The 23,861-nt window shown below is 36.9% G+C and overlaps 1 protein-coding gene across 5 annotated transcripts in view; it reads right to left on the reverse strand.

Moving 5' to 3' along the window:
* The window catches only part of LOC150102632 (uncharacterized), a 351,586-nt gene that overhangs the window by 51,913 nt on the left and 275,812 nt on the right, over positions 1 to 23,861 (reverse strand). For all 5 annotated transcript variants that reach the window (XM_090399115.1, XM_090399113.1, XM_090399111.1 and 2 more), the window contains one exon: positions 9,925 to 11,438. In XM_090399115.1, the coding sequence (XP_090255241.1) occupies positions 9,925 to 11,438 (1,514 nt within the window). The remainder of the gene's footprint in view (positions 1 to 9,924; positions 11,439 to 23,861) is intronic.

Genomic DNA, 23,861 nt, shown 5'->3' on the forward strand with positions numbered 1-23,861 from the left:
TGCTACATTCGGGACAATCTGCAACCCTACATAGAATTTCCTCTGTAATACATGGCATCCCCATACTCCTTGCATGCCCTGTATCCTGCATGCCGCTGACAAAGGAGCCCATGTTGCACAGATTCCGGTGCAATCGCTGAAAGGTTTTATGATCAGGCATGTGTCTGGTCGGAAAGCGCTCTCGGTAGTCTTTGGGCTTCCCTCACATTCCCGTCCGCAGCTCCGTAAATGAAATGCATGTCAGCCTTCTCCTGATTTGTGAAAGAATCTATCCTTTTTGCACTCCACAGTAGAAATAACGATGACTGCAAAAACCAGAACTTATAAGTGTTCACTGAAAAGCACCCTCTAGCGCTTCACCACTTGAGATCGGACCATGCACTGTATGACGAAAAGTGCTTGTTTTTCGTCAACACATTAGTTGACGAAACTAATGTGTTTTATCAAAACTCAAAATAATGGAGAAAGTTATCAATGGTCAACTTCTTCACTACCTAGAAACAGCTCACCAGTTAATCAGTGACCACTAGTATAGATTCTACCAATCCAAATATACTGCTGATATCTTAGCCTACATCACACACACACACACCACTGGACATGTGCCATGGAAAGGTTCAGAGAAATGTTGCCCTCGACAGTGTTTAACATCAGAGCCTGCTCTGCAAACTGCCTTCCTTCAGTCTACCTGCCAGTCTCTGTAACTACATAGCCAACTTTCTCTCTGGTCATTCACTGCGTGTCATGGTGGATGGCACCATCTCTTCGAGTTTTGCCACCAATGCAGGAGTACCTGAGGGCTCCATTCTCTCATCTACTCTCTTTCTCTTACACAAAAATGACCTACTCTCAATCACTACAAATCCTATTCATAGCTTGCTGACAATAGCACTCTCCACCAATCCTACTTCTTCCACAAATCAATGTATTTCCCAGACATCCCTTACATCAAGATCATCTGCAACCAGTGCCTTAAACACTGATCTCCCCCATCCTTCAGTGGGGCAAAGATAACCTAGTCACTTTCTGCCAAAACACAGTCCTGCCTTTTACTCTCACAAAAGGGATCTCAGCTCACCTTTTCTCAACCTCAGTAATACACACATCACCAGACAGGTGATGTGTGAACTCTCTCTCTCTGGACATTTACCTCCAACACCTCTCTTACCACAGACATATCACATCAATAGCTTCCTCAGCCTCAAAAAAAAACCAGGCATTCTTTTCTGCTCAAGAAGCTATTTTACACCCACCCACCCATCTACTAAACTATAAATCCCAAACCCACCCATCCTTAGAATACTGTACACACATTTAGGGTGGTGCACCTAAAAACCTTAAAAATTCTTGATGCTGTCCAGAGGAGAGCAATTTGGTTCATTGATGACCCTTCCCTCAGGGATGTTGGATAACCTAAATAAAATTAACAGCCTATTTTTCTACCCACTGTAGGATAAAGGCCTCTCCCATTGCAGGAGGTTTTGGGTCTACTACTTCCATGGTGACCCAGTCTATATTGGGAGAAGACAATCACAAACATCCATGTCTACGAGAGATTCGAACCCACAGTTTCTTGGCTGGACAGCAGATACGCTAACCACTCAGCCAACCAGGCTGGCACATATATATCTTATTATTATTAATCCCTCCTTCCTCGTTTACCTTGTGGTGTCGAGGATTTTCTATTCATTTAACTGCTATTGTATTTAGGATGTGTCCACAAATGTTCACCCTGATTATAATATACAAGTAACCCTCGTATAACATGGATGTTAGGTTCCATAGAAATGCCACATTATATAAATCGTGTTATGCGAGACTCAGATCACACAGAAAAAGTAGGGTTATGTTCCGAAATCGTTTTTTTTTAACAGCAATGTTTTATATAAACAGCAATGACTTATCCAACAAAAATTATTATTATTATTATTATTATAAAAAACCTCCATGGAGTCAAAGACTCATTTTGGGAGGTCCGATGTTATACACACAGTTTATCATGCCGTGCCTTAAATATATTTTAATTCAGGTAATTCATGTAAGTTAAGAAAACATACAAACTATGAAACAGATACATAGTATAAAATTATAAAAATTACACATTGTACATAAACTTCATTGCACATAATGCATAAATGTTTTAGGCAAAATAAAATAAAGTGAATATTTTAATCGTCATCACTGTCTTCAAAACTGACATTTCATAGATGTTCTTTATTTAGCAGTGGCCGGACGTTGTCATCACTTGAATCTCTTGTATATCATTTGTATAATTCTCATTGCATACTGTGGCTGGTTTAGTTATCAAAAAGTCAGTAATAAGACCTTGCTTATCACTATGCGGCAATTTTTTATTAAGTTCATATGGATCTAAAAAAAATATCCAATTGTCTCGTGAATATTCCGGAGTGCTCCATTGAGGGATTATTATCCATAAAATAACTTCCTAACTTTCTTGCCAAACCCAATCCTTCTGCTAATTTCTTTAAACTGAATTCTTTAATGGATTCATCACAATCAGAATTTCGGCAGAACTTTCACCGCCATTTGGTTCAACGTCATCTATTAATTGTATCAGTTCTTCCTCATTTAAATCTGTTCTCCCCCATCAATTAATTCACTAATTTTGTTTTCAGCAGCTTCTACGTCTGCTGATGCTCCCTGGATTTTAAGATTATGCAAAGAAAACTGCTTTTAAAGTTTTCGAACCAACCCTTACGGCACAAATTCCATGCTGAGAGCTTTCTTCTGAAGAATGTTGATCAAGTTCTTTTAAATGTTGATATAAACTTTGCAAGCTTTTTGTTTAATAAGGTTTCCATCCAAAGGAATTTTCTTTTGAGTGCTATCTTCTATCTAAATCATTAGAGATTTCTCTATTTTTTTCTATTAGAATATCATGTACATGAGCAATGCATTTGCACTTACCGAACACTTTCTTGGAATTTATGTTCATTTTGTTTGATTGTTCGAATTGTTGATTCATTTAAATTCATAGTCCCTGCAACCAGTAATGCACTCAGGATTTAATCTTTGTGTGTGTGTGTGTGGGGGGGGGGGGAGGAGTTGAGTAGATGATTTGAGAATACACACTACACATTTCATACGACCTATGACTGAGCATCTGCAATGGTCGCCAATTCATAAGTAGTATAGAAATAGAAGACAAGACACAACATAAATAATTAAAAAAAAAAATTATTTTAATTAGGAAAAGATTTTTGGAAAATTTTCTAGTGTTTCCCCCCCTTTTTTTTCCTTTGGGGGGGAAGGGTTCCTTGGCCCCCTCTGGGTGCACCACTCCCTGCAATAACTCCTGGTTTTTCTCCATTTTTCAACCAATCCAAGATTTTAATTTTTCTTCGAGAGAAATTAATTTTCTTTTCAATGTTGGTTTTTCCCCTTTCGTTACAGTTTTAGTGGCCATTACTATAAAAATAAATTTTTTACATAAAAAAAGCATTACATATTAATTATATATGTAACTCACCAGAAAATATACAGCTTGAGATTAATACACTTTCCTGGGAGAAAAAGAAGACAATTTTCAACAATAAACACTTTATACGGTAAACAATTGACGTACATGCGTACTAAAGAGTATTTCCCCCTAATATAAATTTGTTACTTATAACTACATGCACTATACGGACAGACACAAATTTAACGAAGATAAATTTGATTTTTAAGTCCTGCGATGAAAAATATATGAAAAGATAAAGGGTTACTACAATTTGTAGACTGTGTTATATCGAAACCGCGTTGTATAAGTACCAAGGGTTACTACAATTTGTAGTAGCAAGAAATAACAAGTAGTGAAAAGATAAAGGGTTACTAGAATTTGTAGATTGCGTTATATCGACATATAACATTATATCGTTATATAACTTCAACATGTGCACCACCAGTAACACGTCTAGGGGTATAATGTCCGGTGACCTCGGGGGCCATCTCTTCTGCCAATCCAGTGATTCAGGAATTCTTGATTAAGATGATTGCGAACATCACGAGACCAATGGGGGGGGGGCTCAGTCCTGTTGTTAACATTTGGTTGCATTTACTGTAGCTGAGGAATGGCATAATTATTGAGCATGTCTACATACACATGTCCATTAATTTCTTTTTCAAGAAAGAAGAAAGGGCCAATCACTCGATAATGCATTAGTCCACACCACACATTGAGTTTTGGACTAGCTCGAATGTGTTCTTTTATGGCATGTGGATTTTCAGATCCCCAGATACTTACATTGTGTCTGTTGACCATTCCACTCATGTGAAATGTTGCCTCATCAGAAAAACAAACACGCTGCAAAAAATCATTATCCTCATTGATGCAGTTCAAAATGAGGTTAGCAAATTCTTCACACCATGGACGATCATCTGGCTTTATCTCCTGAAAAATTTGGACTTTGTATGCAAACAATTTCAAACGTTTGCATACTGCAAAGTGGTGTGCAAACGCATTGGACTTTTTCCTGTACTGAAGCCATTTTTAAAGAAAATTAGCAGCAGCACTCCTGGCAGCAAAAGCAGTATACTGAAGATACCAGTATGGAAACTTTATGAGTGCCCAAGTTTACCTGCAACAAAATTCATTCAGTTAGTTTCATTGTTATTCATCATACTGGTACCTCTCCAATTCTTCTCATTCTTATCTCAGTTCCATTTCTTTTCCACTGATGCTTCTCACATTGATAGCGCCAATTTTGAATTCTGCTGATGGTGATTTGAAATTTGTTTCAATAACAGACTTTTCACTCTTCACTCTGGTTTCCAGACAAAAATAGCAGAAGACTTGTTTAACTGGGCAACACCTCAACCAGAGCATGAAATTCCATCATGTTTTACATTATTTTGTTTAAACTACTAAAAATACAATTTTGTTGGCTAAAGTCCAAATTGCCAGCCCATTCCCATTCCTTCAGTATCCAGGTAGATGCATATTGATGCAGTGAACCACAAGAAAGTAAGGATTGAACATTAGGTCAGAATCCCTCAGTCAATTTTCCCTCTTTTTAAAAAGCTATGTAGAAGTCTCCTCCTAGTCATCTAGCTTTAACTTTTAAACATCAGTTTAGTTCTTTGAATAATCAAGGTCACCAGAAGTTGCACTTCTACACCTGGATAGCAAATAATCAATCAATCACCGACTGACTTCTCTTGATTCATAGTACATCTCTTTGCCAATATCACCCACATCTGGACACAAGATATAGAAAAGTTGGAGAAATTCATGTGGTTACTGTTTGAATTTCTGCATAAAAATGTATTCTGCAAGCTACTACCTTATGATTTTATCTTCTACCCTTTGTATTAGGTGGTCAGTTTCTTTTCTGGTTATTTTCTATTTCACAGCGGATGGCTTTCCTTCTTTGGATTTTCCAACCATCCTCTTCCTCCTATACATAGATGATTTTCTTTGAATATTTGGGCACTGCTAAATTTGTTAAATGTATAGGAGGAATGGAGTGTACTATTATCAGCAATACTATGTATACAACTTCCTTGTTATTATACAACAGAATGAGGATGGCTTTCAACTCAATACTGCCAAAACACAGTTTACCTGTGTCTTTTTTTGGCATGAAAGAAAGAAAGACTACGGTTCTTTCTCATATGTTGAACAATGTCTAGATTCCCAAATAAGGTCATGTTTCTCATATTGGGTTGACTTATTAATTCCACACGAGAGGTTACAAAACCTATAACACAACAGTAATGTATGTGGGCAGGTGGTTAAATTTGTAGTGGAAAAGGCCTCCTCAGCTTACAAAATCTTGATGTCTTCAATTATCCACATCTGGAAACAAGAATGGAAAGGTTTATAGAAACATATGTGGTTGTTACTCACCTCTCCAAGGCATTCAATCACAGAGGTCAGCATTGAGGCATACTTAGCAAACTATCTTATGGATTAAGATATGAGAAGTAGCTAAAACACTACTTCTCATCTCCACTGCTACGAACTCTGTGTGAATCCCAAATTTACCCAATATTAGAATACTGTTCTTGCATTTCATAGTGCACCTAAAAATTCTTGATGCAATACAGAAGAGAATAGCTTGGCTAACTAATAATCTCTCTTTCATAGGCTTACTCAGACCACTTTCTCAGAAATTCTGTTTCTGTTCTATGCCTTTTCATGGTATTTTCAGGAGTGTTGTACAAAACATCTGTCATTCCTCTATTGTCATCTAAGCCTATCAAAATGTAAGCAGATGATCAACATCCATTTATGGTTCAACTCTAAATCTGCTGAACCCATTTTTCCTCTTAGTAAAGAACAACTGTCTAGTGTTCCAAGGACTACAATCTATGCGTTCTTGAATCCTCTCAGCTCACAAAATGATCACAAGTCCAGAGTCCACCACTGTTGATAAACAGCAGATCTTCTTGCTTATGTTACCCGCCTTCAGCGGCATGTCATGGAAAAGTTTAGGGAAATCACAAGTGGATTCCCTTGATATCTCTAATGCATTTGATCGTGTTTGGCAAAAAAGCATATTAACTAAGCCAGCATCATGTGGTCTGTCTTCTGCAACTAGGTTGCCAGATTTTTTTGTCTGGATGCACATTACATGTGATGGTGGATGGATCATTGACCTCAAACTATGCTACTAATGTTTTTGTTCAACAAGGCTCTGTTGTTTCACCTACTCTTCTCTTCCTTCTACACACCATTTAATTCCACAATACACAGTTCTGTTGATGACAGTACATAACACTGTCACATCTGATAAGCCTTGCACTACAAAATGTTTAGAATATCAACTTATACATACAAATCCTAAATTCTAATATCTACATTCTTCAGTAGGGTTCTGATGAGTTTGTTAATTTCACTAGTAAAACACAATCCTGTCAAAAGTAAGACTAGAAGAACCTTTTTCTTTCTTTGACAAGACAAGATTTCTCTTCATGGAATTATTATAATCTCAAATTTCATTGGCACCCACACCTTTCAATTACTATGCTTAAAAATTAATAAGTGTTAAAACAACCACATTCTTCAATGCTCCTGGGTTCAAAGAATGACAGATAAGGAGTGGTTTCATTTTGAAGTCTTTAGAGGCATTCAATTCCAACAATGTTAGAAAATCTTTCTGATGCCTTATTATGCAGCTGTTTATCCTTCATAACATGTTATTTTGGGCATCTTTTTCCACAAGAGATCTGTTACAATGAAGTTGAACACTTAGCATGGTGAATAATCTTGAACAAGTTTTTTCAAAATTTTCTGCAGATTTTTTGGCTGCAACTTTACTGCTGATGTTGCTTGCCCATGGCTTATAGATGATTGATCCCATTTCTAATCTTAAAACCTAAACCACCCATAACTTATTTTAAATTTTAATGTGCAATATGATCCATGCCTTCTCACAAATAATTTCTGCTGACATATCTTTTTTCACCCCCCCCCCCCCTTAGTGCAGACTATTTCAGTCTGCAGGAATTTTGACCACTTGGCTTAAACAATTTTATGGAGCTTTGGGCATGCTATGCAATCTGAAGTCTAATCCTTGCTTTTCTGTCATAAATAAATATGACAATTTCTGACAAATATGTAAAATATGCAAAAAAGTGGGTATGAAAATATACATAGAGTGCACATTTCAGTAGACATTTATTTTATGACTTACATCTTGTGGGTTCGGTGCTTTGCTCTATTCCTAGGGATGTACTTGTTGCTAATGAGCATTAACAAATTTCACTTGTTTGAAAAATCAAGGTCATGATTTCTTTTTTTATGTTTCCACCTTATGTGCACACATTTTTGTTGTGACTTCCCCATACCTACCCATGCCCAATTGCCTTTATCCTCCTCATCCTATATATCTCTGCAGACTCAATTCCCCTCCCCCAACCACCTTACATCCAAGCCATCCCACTATCCTGATGTGAACCCCATGCCTCTACAAGCTAGTGGACCAGTTAAAGATATTTCACATGCAAACTTTTGTCTGCTCATACTTGAATAAAATAAGGATGAAACAGATTTCTTGTTAAGTATCATATAATTTGTCTTCCCAAGAAAAAAACTTGTTAAAGCCACATTAAAAATTTGCATGTAGCTATGTCGAGGGTTTGTTCTTTGCATGTTCTATATACAAACAGGTTACAGAGGATGGGAAGGGAGTGCTCATTGCAGTCAAATCTAAATATTTTCCTTTTCATATGAAATAACCAGCATGAAAAGCAAGTTTAAATAATGGTTTCTTTTTAAATAAAGGTATATTAATTTAAATACATTCATTTAAATAAATAATTTAAATTAATTTAAATATATTTATTTAAATAATTTAAATTTAAATTAATTTAAATATTTAAATAAAAGGTATAAAATAAAGGTATATTAATAAATAGAGTAAACATTAAAGTTGATCATGATATCTAAATTTCTGACATAACTCTCTCTCCTTTCTGAAATATTCTTTTCATTTCAAAATTGTTTTAAAAATTCACGCATTATCATCTATTTTGATATCACGTCTGTTTACTAATGTACCAATATAGGAGATCCTTGATAATTAAATCCCAGTTTTCCTGTAACATTTTGAATTATTTCAATTCTCTGTTCATGCTGTTTATTTTACATGGAAATGAAAACTATATAAACAACCAGATGGAACCATAACAGATCTTCTCTCTCTTGCAGCCTATTTAACCAATTTCTATACTGAATCCAGAGAAAAAAGCTGTTGCATGGCTACTCTCAAACTATTATTGATGATGCAGCCTACACTCCAAGATTATATAGATGACCTAAGAGAGCAGAAGGAAGGATCAATTGGAAGAACTATTAACAAGTGTCATGAAGAACATAAGAAATACATACGCTATGTTGATTATGGTAATCAGGACTGTCAGACAATACAGTGGATATTTCTTCACAGAGAATTAAATGGAAGAAAAATTATGGTACTACTCAGCACTCAGAAGATGTTATATGTCAGACTATTAATGGAGTCAGCATCAGTGATGCAGCCATCTTTAAACAAGCATGGCTGCACAAAAATTTAGGAAACTAATTTTAAGATTACCTACAGGTGATTTAAATCATTTAATTTAAATAATTTTTTATTTAAAATACTTTAAATTCAGCCTTAGACGTCACACTATGATAGAGTGTTAGTTCTTTTGCTCATTACAATTCTTAATTGCTTCCACAGTTACTTGATTACTAGCACTGGTATTACTTGTGTTCTGTAACAAGTGTTTTTTTGTGATCCAAAGATCCCGGTTTGAAATCCAGTAGCTTATCAAAAGCTTAATAAATTACCATATTTGTGTCATTCTTGTAGTTATCAATCAATATAATTAGAAAAAGTTAATATAAATAATTGCTAACATGTCCATCTATATGTTTAATCTTACTCACCTTCAAACTGATCTGTTTTATCAGTGGGAGCTGTTGAAATTATGACTGCAGTAAATAAGGCATGAGAGCAGAATATTTTGCCCATGCATGTTCACCAGCCAGCTGTTTGTCTGCTTTGCAAAAAAAAAAAAAAAACCTCTGCCTTTATATGAGACCAGCTAAGTAACATTCTGCTGCAGAGCCCTTATAACGATTCCTTGAATTCCCAGATGGAATTTTAATTCAGGTCTTTCCAAATACAATCACACAGGACTTTACATTATTTTTGTAAATATGCTATAGAGGCATTCTTTATATTATAAAAATCTGTATAATACTGATTTTACAATCACATGCCCAATGTATATTTTATACAATCTTACACTCTCCAGTTACTGTGAAATCATTATGTTTCTTGTCAACTATCATATTATAACATAGTAGTACTTCAACATGTACATAAACATACATACTGCTTACACATTTCAGATAATAATTAGCTTATGTAAATTAAGCATTTTATAAAACCATAATTAAGAATTCTGTAATATAAAATATTCACTCACACTATAAAATACTAGCTTCTCATATGGTGTCCCTTCCCAAGACCATCCATTTGAAATCCTTTTCTCATCTGTTTGTTGAGGGATCACAAGTCGAGGAAGCGATACCATTGGCTGCAGAGTCTTCTGCTGCTGTTGCTGTTGTGTATTAGTGTCAAGGGGTATTTTCTTCATTTTCTGGGGAGCAATTGTAGGAATGCCATCAACATCTCTCAATATTCTTTGTTTTCCATGTAACTTGGCTTTTCTAATCAATGCAGAGAGTTCTCTTCCTTTTCTTTTCATTGCATGATAGTTCTCTTCTTTTGGCTGAGAATGACTGTTTGAATTATTTAGACTTGTATTTTTTGTACAAAGAGATTCTTTAAAATATTCTGATTTACTGATATCATCATCAGACAATGGCTGTTTCACAGTTGGGATTTTCTGTTGGACAACATCACATTTTAGCCTATTTTCTTCCTCATTGGCATGCTCTTCTTTAGTGTCTCTCGTAATTAAATCCTGAACCCTTTCCTGTGCATTTAATATAACATTTATTTTGGAATCAACTGATGTACAGCCCTGTTTAGCTGAAGAAGTTTTGGTAGCTACTAGTGATGAAGACTGTACAGCATTTGTTTCAACTGCATTATTAAGAGAGGTACAGTTACTATTTGTTTCACATCTATTTTCTGAAGATTCAGTTGAAGAATGTTTGTTAACTTGAAAATTACTAGATGATTGGCTATATTCACGATTTGAGGTATCTGAATGTTTTGTTTCAGGTGGAGTTACTGGCTCTGCTTTTGGAACTGATGGAGTGGTGATGGAAAGCCTTTGAGGTGCATTCACTTCTTTCTGACTAAATGACACTGAAGACCTCACGTGATAATTTGATGATGCATAGTCCTGATGATATCTACTACCAGGAGGTGATGAATATATATGACTTTGAGAGAGAGGCTGATTCTGGGTTGAATTATGAGACTGGCAATGGTAACTACTAGAAATATTATGGGAAACATATGGTTGGTGTGGTGCTGGAGCAGGAGGTAAAGAATGGTGAGAAGATGAATGATTAGTAATTTGGTGATGAGAAAGTTGATGGGTAGATGAAGTTTTTTTAGAAGGATGAGACGGAAGCTGCGTTGAAGGTGGTGGATGTGAATCTAAGGGACAAGGTGGTGGGGGTGGTGCAGGAGGGGGAAGAGATTCTACTGTACAAGGTGGGGGTGGTGGGGGTGGAATAGGCTCCAGAGGACAAGAAGGGAGAGGGTCAAGCGAACAACGTGGAGCACAGGGGGGTGCAGGGGGAGGGGGAGGTGGTGCTTGGTGATGTGTTGGTGCTGGATGAGAAGGTGGTAATGAATGATGAGAAAGACACTGATCTCTTGGATAAGTATTATGAGGAGGATGGTGATGGTGGCTATTTGGGTGAATATGAGAGTGCTGCTGGGGGTGGTATGGTACAGGTTTATGAATAAGGCAAGGGTCATGCATAGGCTGAATAAGAGGTCCTGCTGGTTGATAATATCCTAGAAAAAAATAAATAAATAAACACACAGAGCATGGTTGTTATCAATTTATAATATTTACTGAAATTTCAATTCTAAAGATTAAATATTAAAATATTCCCAAATATCTTTATATTATAAAGTGACATTACATTAACTCAATAATCTGCATAAAATGGCTTAGACGTATTGGTATTGGTTTTTTTATTATTATTATTATTATTATGTGACACCTCCAGGGAGTCCAAAGACTCATTGAGGGAGAGAGAGTGCCAACAGCATCGAACGATTGATCTCCTTCCAACTACTAACTAACTTGCTTAACTTTTTATGAGCCATTAGTAGCAGAGGCTCTACCAATCGAGGGTTTTATAGCAAACTACTGATTTAAAGCAAAAAATAATAAATAAGCAAAACAGACAATAATAAACTTAGAAAGGGAGAAGCTTCATTCCTTGAGTTCCTGACTTAGACTGAACAAAGACTTCTGGAATACCAAATGTTAAATCTTAATTTCATGACAGGGTGCCACATGATAAGCTGATATTTAAGTTGCAGTACATGGGTTTAAATGTCGGGTTAGTCAAATGGATTCAGGATTGGCTGACTGATAGGTATCAGACAGTTGTGTATGGTGGGGCAATATCAAGGAAGCAGAAGGTTACAAGTGGGGTTCCACAGGGCTCAGTACTGGGACCTGTATTGTTCAATCTTTATATCAATGATATTGTCAATGGATTGCAAGGGGATATTCAGTTGTTTGAGGATGATGTGAAGCTGGGAAGGGTTATCAGTAATAGTGCAGATGTGGCAGCCCTGCAAGAGGATTTGAATAAACTAGACAGATTGGCAAATGAATGAGGGTATCGGTTCAATGCAGCAAAATGTAATGTCTTGAGGTTTGGGATCCATCGATTGGAGAAGCTGTACTGGAGGAGGTAGGGGAGACAAGAGATCTGGGGGTGATGACTGATAGAAAACTGAAATTCAAGGAGCATATTGCAAAGGTGGTGAAAGTAACTCAGAGGAGTGCTGCAATACTGAGAAGGATGCTGACCTGCAGAGATAAAAGAGTTATCATTCCATTGTATAAGACCCTGATCAGACACACTTAGACTATTGCTCTCAGATTTGGTCCCCAGGATTTGAAGGGGATAAATTGACTGTGGAAAGGGTAGAGGCAGATAACAAAGATGGTTTCAGGACTGTACAATATGAGTTATGAGGATCGACAGAGGGAATGTGGACTGCAGAATTTGGTGGATAGAAGGAGGAGATGTGATATGATCGAGACTTTTAAACTGTTGAGAGGCAATTACAGGGTACACATTGGAGAGTTCTTTCACTTGATGAAACGGCAGGAAGGAGCGATGACAATGGGCCATCCCTGGAAGTTACGAAAGGAGGCTGTGCGCAAGAGGGTGAGGAGTGGTTTCTTTGCATGGAGGGTGGTTGGAGCGGGAACGGGCAATGAGTTCAAGGAGTGGTATGATAAACTTTGTGTTTCCTAAAAATGCCCTTCCACGATGAGTTTTTTTGACTCCATGGAAGCCTGGATAATAATAATAATAATAATGACAGTGAATATTTTTATGTAATTTAAATGAATATTAAAATCAAAAACGGATGAACTAGCACACAGTTCACTAACATAAAATATAGCCAACTCAAACAAAAAATAAAATATGAATATTTTTGCCAATTAAGATTCATATGATTGAAAAAATTAATTAAGCCTAAGATGGGGAAAGTAACTATTTCAAGCATGTTTGTTTTCAGTTATTGTTATTTTAAATGCATGAAATTTCTAGATTCAATCTCCACTGTTTCCGAGGAAGAGAGAGGATAGACAGTAACGTTATCTTTCCCAAAACTGACCTTCCCCTATGAAAGTTGAGATTGGGTATAGTATGTTACACTGGCTTCCATACATTTCAAATACCATCAGGAAAGCTATTACAAAACATTCAAACTATGCCTTCCGATAATTTGCTATTTGAATTAATTATTGCACCCTTGAATTTGATTAATGAAAACATTTGTATTTTATTTCAGTTGAACTTCATTCTATCAGTCTTTTATGTAAATACTCAACTTGACAAACTGTAGTACTGAGTTTGTTTTTTAAATAAAGAAATCCTTGCTATTATGTATTATTTTGTTAATGACTCCAGATAAACAATATTTAATTTTTATTAGTATTATTTTTCCAGGCCTTCATAACTCGGCATGGAAGGCCAAACACTCACAAAAAATACTCATCATGCCTTGAAAACATCCAGTGTTGGAGCACTCACCACCTACTCTGCAATGATGCATTTCATTCAGTCACCACTTGTCCTGCAAAAAATCTCCTTTTCACTTCCTTACTCATATGACCTTTGTACAGTTTCCAGGGATGATCTCTTCTTCCACTGCTTATTAACCTGTGCAATGATTTACTCTTATGTCTCAATCACATCACTCCTGCTCTTCCTACCTACCACACTCTGCAGATGACATTTCTTTAATCTGTCCTCATACTCAACCTTCCAGAGTCCTGAGACAATCTTAGTTACTTGCCTCTGTACACACTTTAATGTTTCCTTATCTTCCATATAATGATGTGACTAGATCTATACACAGAAATCCAAATGTGGCCTGATTATTACAAAATATAGAAATATAGGAGGAAGACATAATCTAAATACATAAATTATGAAATTCACTTATATCAGAAATAAATATTGTTTATTTATGTAAACAGTTAAAGAGACAAAACACAACAGAATCTTATATTCTGTTGCATTTTGTCACATTAACTGTTTGCATTAAGAATGGCATTGAAACTAGACCATTAATTTTGTTTTTAATTTCCAATGTAAGTGAATTCCATAATTTATTTACTTGACAATTACTTGAATATATGATGATTAGTGCTTTATACAGTGGAGCAATCATTTCCTTATTCCTACTTGTCAGAAGTTCTTCACATTAGAGCAGCAACATTCTGGGTAATCTTAACAACTTTGGGAATGTGTCCAGTGAACTTCATCTTCCTATTCACAACATCCCCAGATCCCCTTCCCTCCTCCACCTCCTGGAGCAGAGCTCCTCCAGTATGATAAACTATAAGGGTCAAAGCTGTATAACTGAGAGGAGACCTCCACATAGCATTTAAAGGAATGTGGAGAACCGACCAGGGCTTCTGACCTAATGTCCAATCCTCACCTTCTCATGGTGCACCCCGTTGGGTATCAACTTGGATACTGAACGAACGAGGATGGGCTGGCAATTTAGGATTTAGCCGACTAAATTGTATTCTTATTAAACCAAAATAAAACATGATGGTACGACATGACAAAATTTCATGCCGGTTGGTGCGTCGCCCGGTTAAACAAGGCTCCCGTTGTTTTCGCCAGGGAACCGGGGTGAACAGCGAAAAGTCAGCTACTGGAACAAATCTGAAAACAAACCACAACTCAACATCACCAGAGTTAAAGATCGGTACTATCAACATAAGAAGCCTGAATGGCAAAGAAATGGAGCTGGCTGAGGAATTAGATAGTACCAGATCAACATTATAGGGGTGACTGAAACAAAAAAGACAAAAATTGGTGAGATCTTTCTGAGCAATAAATACAAAATGTTATATTCAGGCAATGACAATCAAGGAAAAGAAGGAGTAGCCATAGTATTCAACACAAAATACGAGGCTAATCTTCTTGAATGGCAGCCAGTCCCAACTAGAGTAATGTGGGCAAATATGAGAATGGGGAACTGGACAATGAGACTTATTTGTGCCTATGGTCCCACAGAAGGTTCTACTAAGGTAGAAGTGGAGGAATTTTTTGAGGCTTTAGAAAAAGCAACTGAAACAATGAAAAAGGAAAAGTTCGTCCTTGTTGGGGATCTGAATAGCAGAGTAGGAAATGATTGTGAGACATACAAAAATATTTTGGGAAAATTTGGAGAAAAGAGCAAAGCTAATAATAATGGCAAATATCTGTTGGATTTCTGCTCAGAACATGGACTGGTTATTACTAACACCATGTTCCAACATAAAAATGTGCACAAATTGACATGGAGAGAAGAGGCAAAGAATAAGAAAAGTCTCATTGACTATGTTATTGTTGATAGTGATGTTTTCTCCCTGGTGCAGGACACCAGAGTGTACAGAGGATTTGAAATTGGAAGTGATCACTATTTAGTCTTGAGCAGGATAAAATTGAATTTCATATCGAAAAGAATAACATGTAAGAAAGTTTTAAAGCGAATAAAAGTTGAGCAGTTCTCAGATGTGAACTGTAGACTAAAATACACAAAGATTATTGAAGAAAAAGTGAAAGAGTTTGAGAACAGGAACCAAACCTTGGAGATTCAGTGACAAGCCTTGAAGAAAACCCCGATTGATTCAGCCAGAGAGGCATGTGGTGAGGTTGTCTGCAAGGATAAAAAAATCAGAACTCCCTGGTGGACACCGGAACTTAAAGAGGCAGTGAAGGAAAAGAAGAAAGCATATCAAAAGTTCCTGTGAAATAAGTCAGCTTGTGCTCTTAGAGAATACAGAGACAAATGCAAGAATGCTAAACACCGTGTAAAACTAGCTAAACAAAAGTCATGGGAGGACTTTGGCAAGAATACAGAAAATAAATATCAAGAAGGTGGGAAAATATTCTGGAGGTTGTTGAAGAAGCTTAGGAATGGAGGAAAGAGTGCTGTAAAAGGAGTTAGAGATGATAAAGGTGACATGAAAAACGGAAGAAAAAGATATCCTTGAAGTATGGAGTAATTACTTTAAAAAACTGCTAAATGAAACAAGCAGTGATGACAGCACAGTGGTAAAAAACACTGACCAGGCATGCAGTCAGGAATACATATCCATACTTGAAGTAGAAAAAGCCATCAAAGGCTTGAAATGTGGAAAGGCAGCAGGAGTAGATGATATTCGACCAGAAATGCTGAAGTATGGTGGTATAAGAGTCTTACAGCGGCTGCACTGCATAGTTCAGAAAGCATGGACAGAGGGACAAATTCCCGATGATTGGAGTAGAGCTCTCATAGTACCCATATATGAAAAGGGAAATAAAACTGAATGTGAGAATTACAGATATTTCCCTACTGAGTGTTTCTGGCAAGATCTATGCAAGTATACTTGAGAAATGGTTGAGAAGAATTGTGGAAGAAAAGCTTGGTGAAGAACAAGCTGGATTCAGGCCAAATAGAGGCTATCAGGATGAGATCTTCACTTTACAACAAATAGTCAAGAAAGCATGGGAACATAACAGAGATCTGTATTTAAGTTTTATCAATTTGGAAAAGGCATATGACAAGGTTCCAAGAGAGAAGCTATTCAATACGCTACAGTTATATGGTGTCAATGGGGCATTATATCAAGCAATACTTAGTCTTTATTTGAGTTGTAAGTCAGCAGTTAGAATTGAAGGAAGTACAGGAAGATGGTTTAATGTTAAATCTGGTGTGAGACAAGGATGTACATTATCCCCTGTGTCATTCATTATCTATATGGATCACATTATGCAGGAAAGTGGTATTAAACATGATATCAAAATTGGAGATGTTAATGGCAGCTCTTTGCTTTATGCGGATGATTTTATACTTCTAAATAAATCTGCTACAAGTCTGCATGATTCTCTGACTAAATTGAATAGCTGTTGTAATAGCTATGGTATGAAGGTCAGCAATAAAAAGATAAAGACAATGAAAATAGGCAGAATCATTGAAAATGTCAACAGCATTGTGAATGGAGAACCTGTGGAACAAGTAAAATATTTCAGCTACTTAGGCACAATTTTTACTGAAGATGGTAAATTAAATATAGAAATAGACAACAGAATCAGCAAAGCTGGTATGGTGGGCAGTCAATTGAATAAATTCATATGGAATAAGAGAGAAATTAGTCCGAACACTAAATTAACTGTATACAAGACGGTGTTCAAACCAATTTTAACTTATGGATCTGAGAGCTGGGTCAGAAGTAAAACACTTAATCAAAGACTAGAGACGGCAGATATGAGAGTCCTGAGAAAGATTATAGGCGTGAACAGATGGCATAAATGGCAACATCATATTAAAAACGAGGATATTAGGAAAGAACTTGACATTGTCAATATCCAGGAATGCGTTAGCAGAGCTAATCTCAGGTGGTATGGTCACTTAAACAGAATGGGCAAAGAAAGATTAGCAAAACAAGTGTTCTCTGCCAGGTTGGCAGCAAAACGACCGAGAGGAAGACCAAGATATAGGTGGATTGATACAGTACAAAGTGCCTTAGACGATAGAAATATAAGATCTGATAATGTTGGAGTCTTGACAAGTAACCGACTGATCTGGAGGAAAATTGCAGATAGGAAGTTAGTAATGATGTAATTTTTTTCATGTAGTACTATCATATCCTGTACACCCCTTGAGGGTACATGGCAAGAATTTGATGATGATGACATTCCATTTTCTCTGACCAAAGTACACGACTCTCCGCTTAGCAGCACTGAAGTGACATTTCATTTCACAAACCAAAGTACCAACCTATTCTAATCCTCCTGTACCCATATCAGAGTTTCCTGACACTGCTCTTTGTAATTGAGCATCATCAGAAAACAAATATCTCTTTTCAAACCTCAAACTATCACCAACATATAAATCACACAATTGTGATCCTGGAACAGAACTTTATGGTTTCTCGCTTGTCATGTTTTTTTTTTGTTTTTTTTTGAGACAGTCAACTCCTATACACAACTCACTGGCTCCTGTCAGCCAACTATTCTGGTAACTAAGCTACTAACTGACCATCCATTCCCATCCTGATCAATTTCAATAATAGTTTGTCATATGGTACCCTATCAAATGTTTTAGCAAAATCCAAAAAAATAACTGTATACGAAGCTCCTCTGTCCAAATACACTAGTCATCATATTAAAAAAGATAACCAAGTTACTGATGCAAGACCTTCTCATAACAAACCCATGTTGTTCTCTCAAAAGATATCATCAATCCAGAGTTTGTAATCTGCCTCTAACTAGCCTCTCTAACACCTTCACCACACACACACACAGGTCTATAGATGGATACCACTGAAATATGGATTCTTCCTTGTGCAGTGTCTTTATTTCTTTACACTCTTCTGGGATTGTTCCTGGACATGAACAATGTCAAGGACACTGCTGCCAGCGATTTTGCACATTCTCCTAATATATATGGGTAATATTCTTGCCAGTCCCATTTCCTAACATTTGAAATACCTACTTTTTTTTACCTTACATATTAGTATGAAAAAAATCATCAATTTAGAAATCCATTAATGTTAATCATATATAAAACGTGAAATTTACACAAAAGTATGGATTACATTTGAAACAGCTGATAAAGACATGAAATTAGATGAAATGTAAGAAATTGGATGACTGATGGATATATAGAAGTGAACAAATATTATGATTATAATTATGATGATTCAGGCTTCCATGGAGTCAAAAGACTCATCACAGGAAGTGCATCTTAGAAAACACAAAGGATATCATACCACTCCTTGAACTCACTGATCGTTCGTGCTCTCACCAATATCAGGCAATGCATTCCACTGTTTTCAACCACCCTCATGCTCACCTTTCTTAAGTTCCAGATATGGTCCCTTGTCCTCGCTCCTTCCATCAAGCGAAAGAACTCCCCAGTATCAACCCTGTAACCACCTCAACAGTTTAAAAGTCTCAATCATATCATCTCTCCTTCTTCTATTCACCAAATTCTGTAGTCCACATTCCCTCAGCCTGTTTTCATAACTAATATTGTACAGTCCTGATATCATCTTTGTTATCTGCCTCTGCACTCTTTCCATAGTTAATTTATCCTTTTCAAATCATGGGGACCAAATATGAAAACAACAGTCCAAGCATGATCTGATCGGAGCTTTATATAATGGAATGACAAATTTTTATTTCTGCAGGTCAGCATCCTTCTCAGTATTGCAGCAATCCTCTGGTTTATCTTCACCACCTTTTCAATATGCTCCCCGAATTTCAGGTTTCTATCAATCATCACACCCCCAGATCCCCTGCCTCCCCTACCTCCTCCAGTACAGTTCCTCTGACAGAGTATGCAGCCTTCCATCGATGTATCCCACACTTCAAGACGTTACATTTTGCTGCATTAAACTGAAACTCCCATTCATTTGCCCATCTGTTCAGTTTATTCAAATCCTCTTGCAAGGCTACCACATCTGCACTATTACTAATAACCCTTCCCAGCTTCACATCATCTGTAAACAGCTGAATACCCCCCCCCCCAACAACCAACTGACAATGTCATTGATATAAAGGTTAAATAACAGAGGTCCCAGTACTGAGCCCTATGGGACCCCACTTGTAACCTTCTGCTTCCTTAATATTGCCACCCCACACACACACAACTCTCTGATACCTATCAGATAGCCAATCCTGAATCCAATTCACTAAACTGACATCTAAACTCATGTGCTGTAACTTAAATATCAGCTTGTCATGTGGGACCCTGTCGAATGCCTTTGAAAAAAAAAAAAAAAAAAAGCCAGAATATGCCTTTCCCTCATCAACTGCTCTTGTCACTTTATTATAAAAGGCATATTCCTGTATCATATTACTAATCCAAAATCATATTACTAAAGCAAGAGTGCCCCTTAACAACTTCATGTTGACTCTCACAGATAACATTACCCTAACCTGCCGAAAGCTATATATGGTCCCATCCCTCACTAATTTCTCCAAGATCTTAACAACTACTGATGAAACACAAACTGGTTTATAATTTGACACTTCCAGTCTGCTACCATCCTTATGCAATGGCACTATCTTACCCTCCTTCTACTCCTTGGGTACTTTTCCCTTGGCCAGACTTTCAATGAAAAGCCAAGTAAATGGAGCTGTCAGTTCTTTAGCACATTCTCTCAAAATCTGTTGCAAAAATCCATCCAGTCCCACTGGTTTATTGCCATCCAGAGTACTCAACATTTGAAACACAAACTCTCCTCTTGCACTTCTAAACCTCAAACCTTCCTTAATCCCTCTAGTATTAAAACCTACTTTTCCAGGATGAAATATCCCATTAAAGTATTCATTGAACACAACTCCACTATGTCCTTTGCATCAGTCACTCTATTCCCATTTTCATCTGTCATTCTTCCACAATCATTTTTCTTCCTACTTCTCCTCCACATAGCTAAAAAATTAGGATTTTCTTTGGATCTCAGGGCCAATCTCTTCTCATATTCCAGTTTTGCCTTCCTTACCACCCTAGTCACTCTCCTAGCCTGAGTCTTATATTCTTCATGCATCTACTCTCCACCCCTCTCCTTATATCTCCTCTTACCTCTTTTTAATCTGCAGTTCCTGTTTGATACTGTTTGTCATCCACTTTACATGAAATTATGTCCTCTTCTTCATTCATGGTATAGAGTTTACTATGCTTCTAATAAATATTCCTTCACAATTTCCCAAGCACTAACGATATCTCGCCCTTTTAATTCCTCCTTCCATGGAACTTCCCCAAGTTGATATCTAAGACTATTATAATCACTTGCCTTATAATTCTACATACATTCCTCTCTCTTTGATACTCCTACATGTCTAGTCATCTTCCAAGTCACAACCACATGGTCACTCACTCTCTCTCTCTCTCCTCAACTTGGGGCAGAGATTCCATCTCAGTTATTATCAACTATTCTGATGCTATGGCCAAATCCAAAACTCTTGAATTTTCTGCTACATGTTGCCTAAAACATTTATCTCTCAAGAATTCTAGAAATTCCATTCCCTTATTACTACATGCAGTATCCTCTTCCCAATTTATACTGCTGTAGTTAAAATCTTCCATAACCATCATTCTTCTTGCACTTCTGCAGTGCAAGAAGAATGCTGCTGCCCTGCTCAACTGCCTAAACATCTCCTGCTCCTCACCCTATATGCTCCCTGGCTTGTAGCAACACCCCACTAAACATCCAGTCTTGCCCAATTCTACCTCACACCACATGCTTTCAACACCATTAGTGCCATTGCACTAATGGTGTTGAAAATCCTCCACTCTGAGAGGACATAAGTCATCACTTATCATAAGTAGTACTCCAACACCATGTTTTCCCTTCCTGTCCTGTTGAAAATTGCTGTACCTTGCTGCGTCTATTCTTGTTAGTATATCATTTTCCGTCAGCCACATCTCACAGATCCCAATAATCTTTGGGCCAGCTACTGCTATCAGTGCCACCAATTCATTTCCTTTATTCTGGATACTCCTGGCATTAGTATAAAAAATAAAAATGTCACTGTCTCTATACCTATCATTATCCCCTCCAGACTTCACTGGATTCAGCATTACCTGATGTATCCCCACCCTTCTCCCAAGCACCTATTCCCACAAGAGGCCACCTCTGCTACCATCCACCCTGATAATTTTAGCTTCCCTGCACTGACACACTGACTCGTTCAGAGAACAGCAATCTCTCCAGATGCTACAGCTTTCCTCATTCAAATGTAAGTGGCCTCTCGCATACAGTTCCTTTTTGTCCTGAAATGCCTCCCAAGCATCCACGTACTCCAAGTGTCTCTTTTGACACATTCTTGCTATCATACTATTCATTATTAATGTTCTTCATTATCATACCTGGGCAACACACACACTATCTTCCTTCTCTGAGTCTTCTTCCATACAACCTCAAGCATGAACCTCAGATCTCTTTCTACCCAATTCACACTGCCTCTCAGGTCATTCGTGTCCACCATCACAATCATCTCATCCACTCTTTCACCCCACTTAATTGCCATAGCCAGACTTTCTGTCATTCCTCCAAGCATACACTCCTCAGGCAATCTATCTTGATATGAAAGATAGTTGGGGAAAGAAATAAAGAATGTTTCAAGAGCACAGTACTGTATATAGGGTCCATTATTAGATGCATGGCGAATGAAAAGATGCATAACATTTGTTCTCTTTAAGGGGGGGGGGAGAAGCAAGGTAACTGAAGCTTTGGATATGAGAAGGAAATGTACAAGAAAATTAGTGGAAGTTGTAGGAATAAATAATTTGATTGGTGGATAGATAGAAAATATTTAGGAAAGTAAAATATATCTGCATGGTGGTAAAAATAATCAATGTGTTGGCAGGTATATGACAACATGTTGAGATAGTGGATGAAGATGATGAATAGTATGTTGGCAGAACTGTGGAAGGAGACCAGAGTGCAGTTTGTGAAAGTGTAGGATGAATTTGAGAAAGGACAAAAGTATATAAGAGGATCTGGAGTTGAATGGATTTGGCATGAGTCAACTGAAAAAACTGTTATTCAGTTTTTTCAGTTGACTATATAATTTTAGTTGGCTATATACAATAACAGTTGACTTTTCAGGTGAAAAGTCAACTGTTATTCAAGAATGGAGAATAATGAGAGAGAGAGAAAGAGCAAGAGAGTTAAAGGTAAAAGAGATATGAGAAAGTATGAATGGAATATGAAGGAAGAGGAGAGAAAAATAGGTGAGAGAAGAAGTGGGTGTAAAGTGATAAGGAGAATTAAGCAATATGAGCTGCTTAGGAAATGATTAAGAAATATTTAACAGAACAAGTGCAAATATATTTCAAAGGTTGGGAGGTTAAACTTTAATGAATTATGGACACAGTATAAGGCAGGAAACAATATTACTATGTGAGATGCATAAAGAGCAGACTATGAAGGTAAGTCAGTTCCTAAGAAAAGCAAAAGTCAGAGCAACAATTAAAAATCCCAGAGAGTTATTTTGATTTGTGGACAGTAAAAGACAGAATGCTTATGCAAAGGTAATATTAATTGATGAAATTGGCATACTGGTAACTACTAAAGAACCATCAAATTGAAATATTTAGTGAAGAATTCATCAAGGTAATTCATACTTGTGACTGTGATAGTATACAGAACATGAGTGAGATCAGAATTATGGAGGAGAGACTTTGGCAAGGAAATATAAGGAATTAAGCAGTCTTATGTTAATAAGATAATAGGACTCGAGCATATCACTGTACAATTTTAAGGAAATATTTCAGGAGTTAATAGCAGCCTTGATATATTTGCAAAGTGAAGGGTCCCAAAGGAGCAGAAGGAGAATAAAATTGTTATGCTTCTCAAAGAGGATGGTGATCTGAGTATATCTCTGTATCTGAATATTCCTCTTTGCCTTTCAAATGTCAAAACCTTTGCACATTGGGTAAGTAGTTCCACTCATGTGCCTAGATAGGCAGTTTGTTCAAATCTTCCTGTAGAAATGTTGATATGTTGTCTCTGAAATGTTGATATGATACAACTGAATAGAGTATCTTGAAAGAGGGGGTTGTTTGGAATTATGATCAAAGCAACTAAGGAAATGAAGCCAGTATATAAAGACTGTTAATTGCATATTCTACTGGCTGGTTTGTCTATTTTTGTATGATGGAAAACCTTGCCACCTCCATGTGACA

Source organism: Typopeltis vanoorti, chromosome 10 (assembly GCF_054136105.1).
Source record: "Typopeltis vanoorti isolate ZY-2024b chromosome 10, IOZ_Tvanoo_1.0, whole genome shotgun sequence".
Taxonomy (NCBI): domain Eukaryota; kingdom Metazoa; phylum Arthropoda; class Arachnida; order Uropygi; family Thelyphonidae; genus Typopeltis; species Typopeltis vanoorti.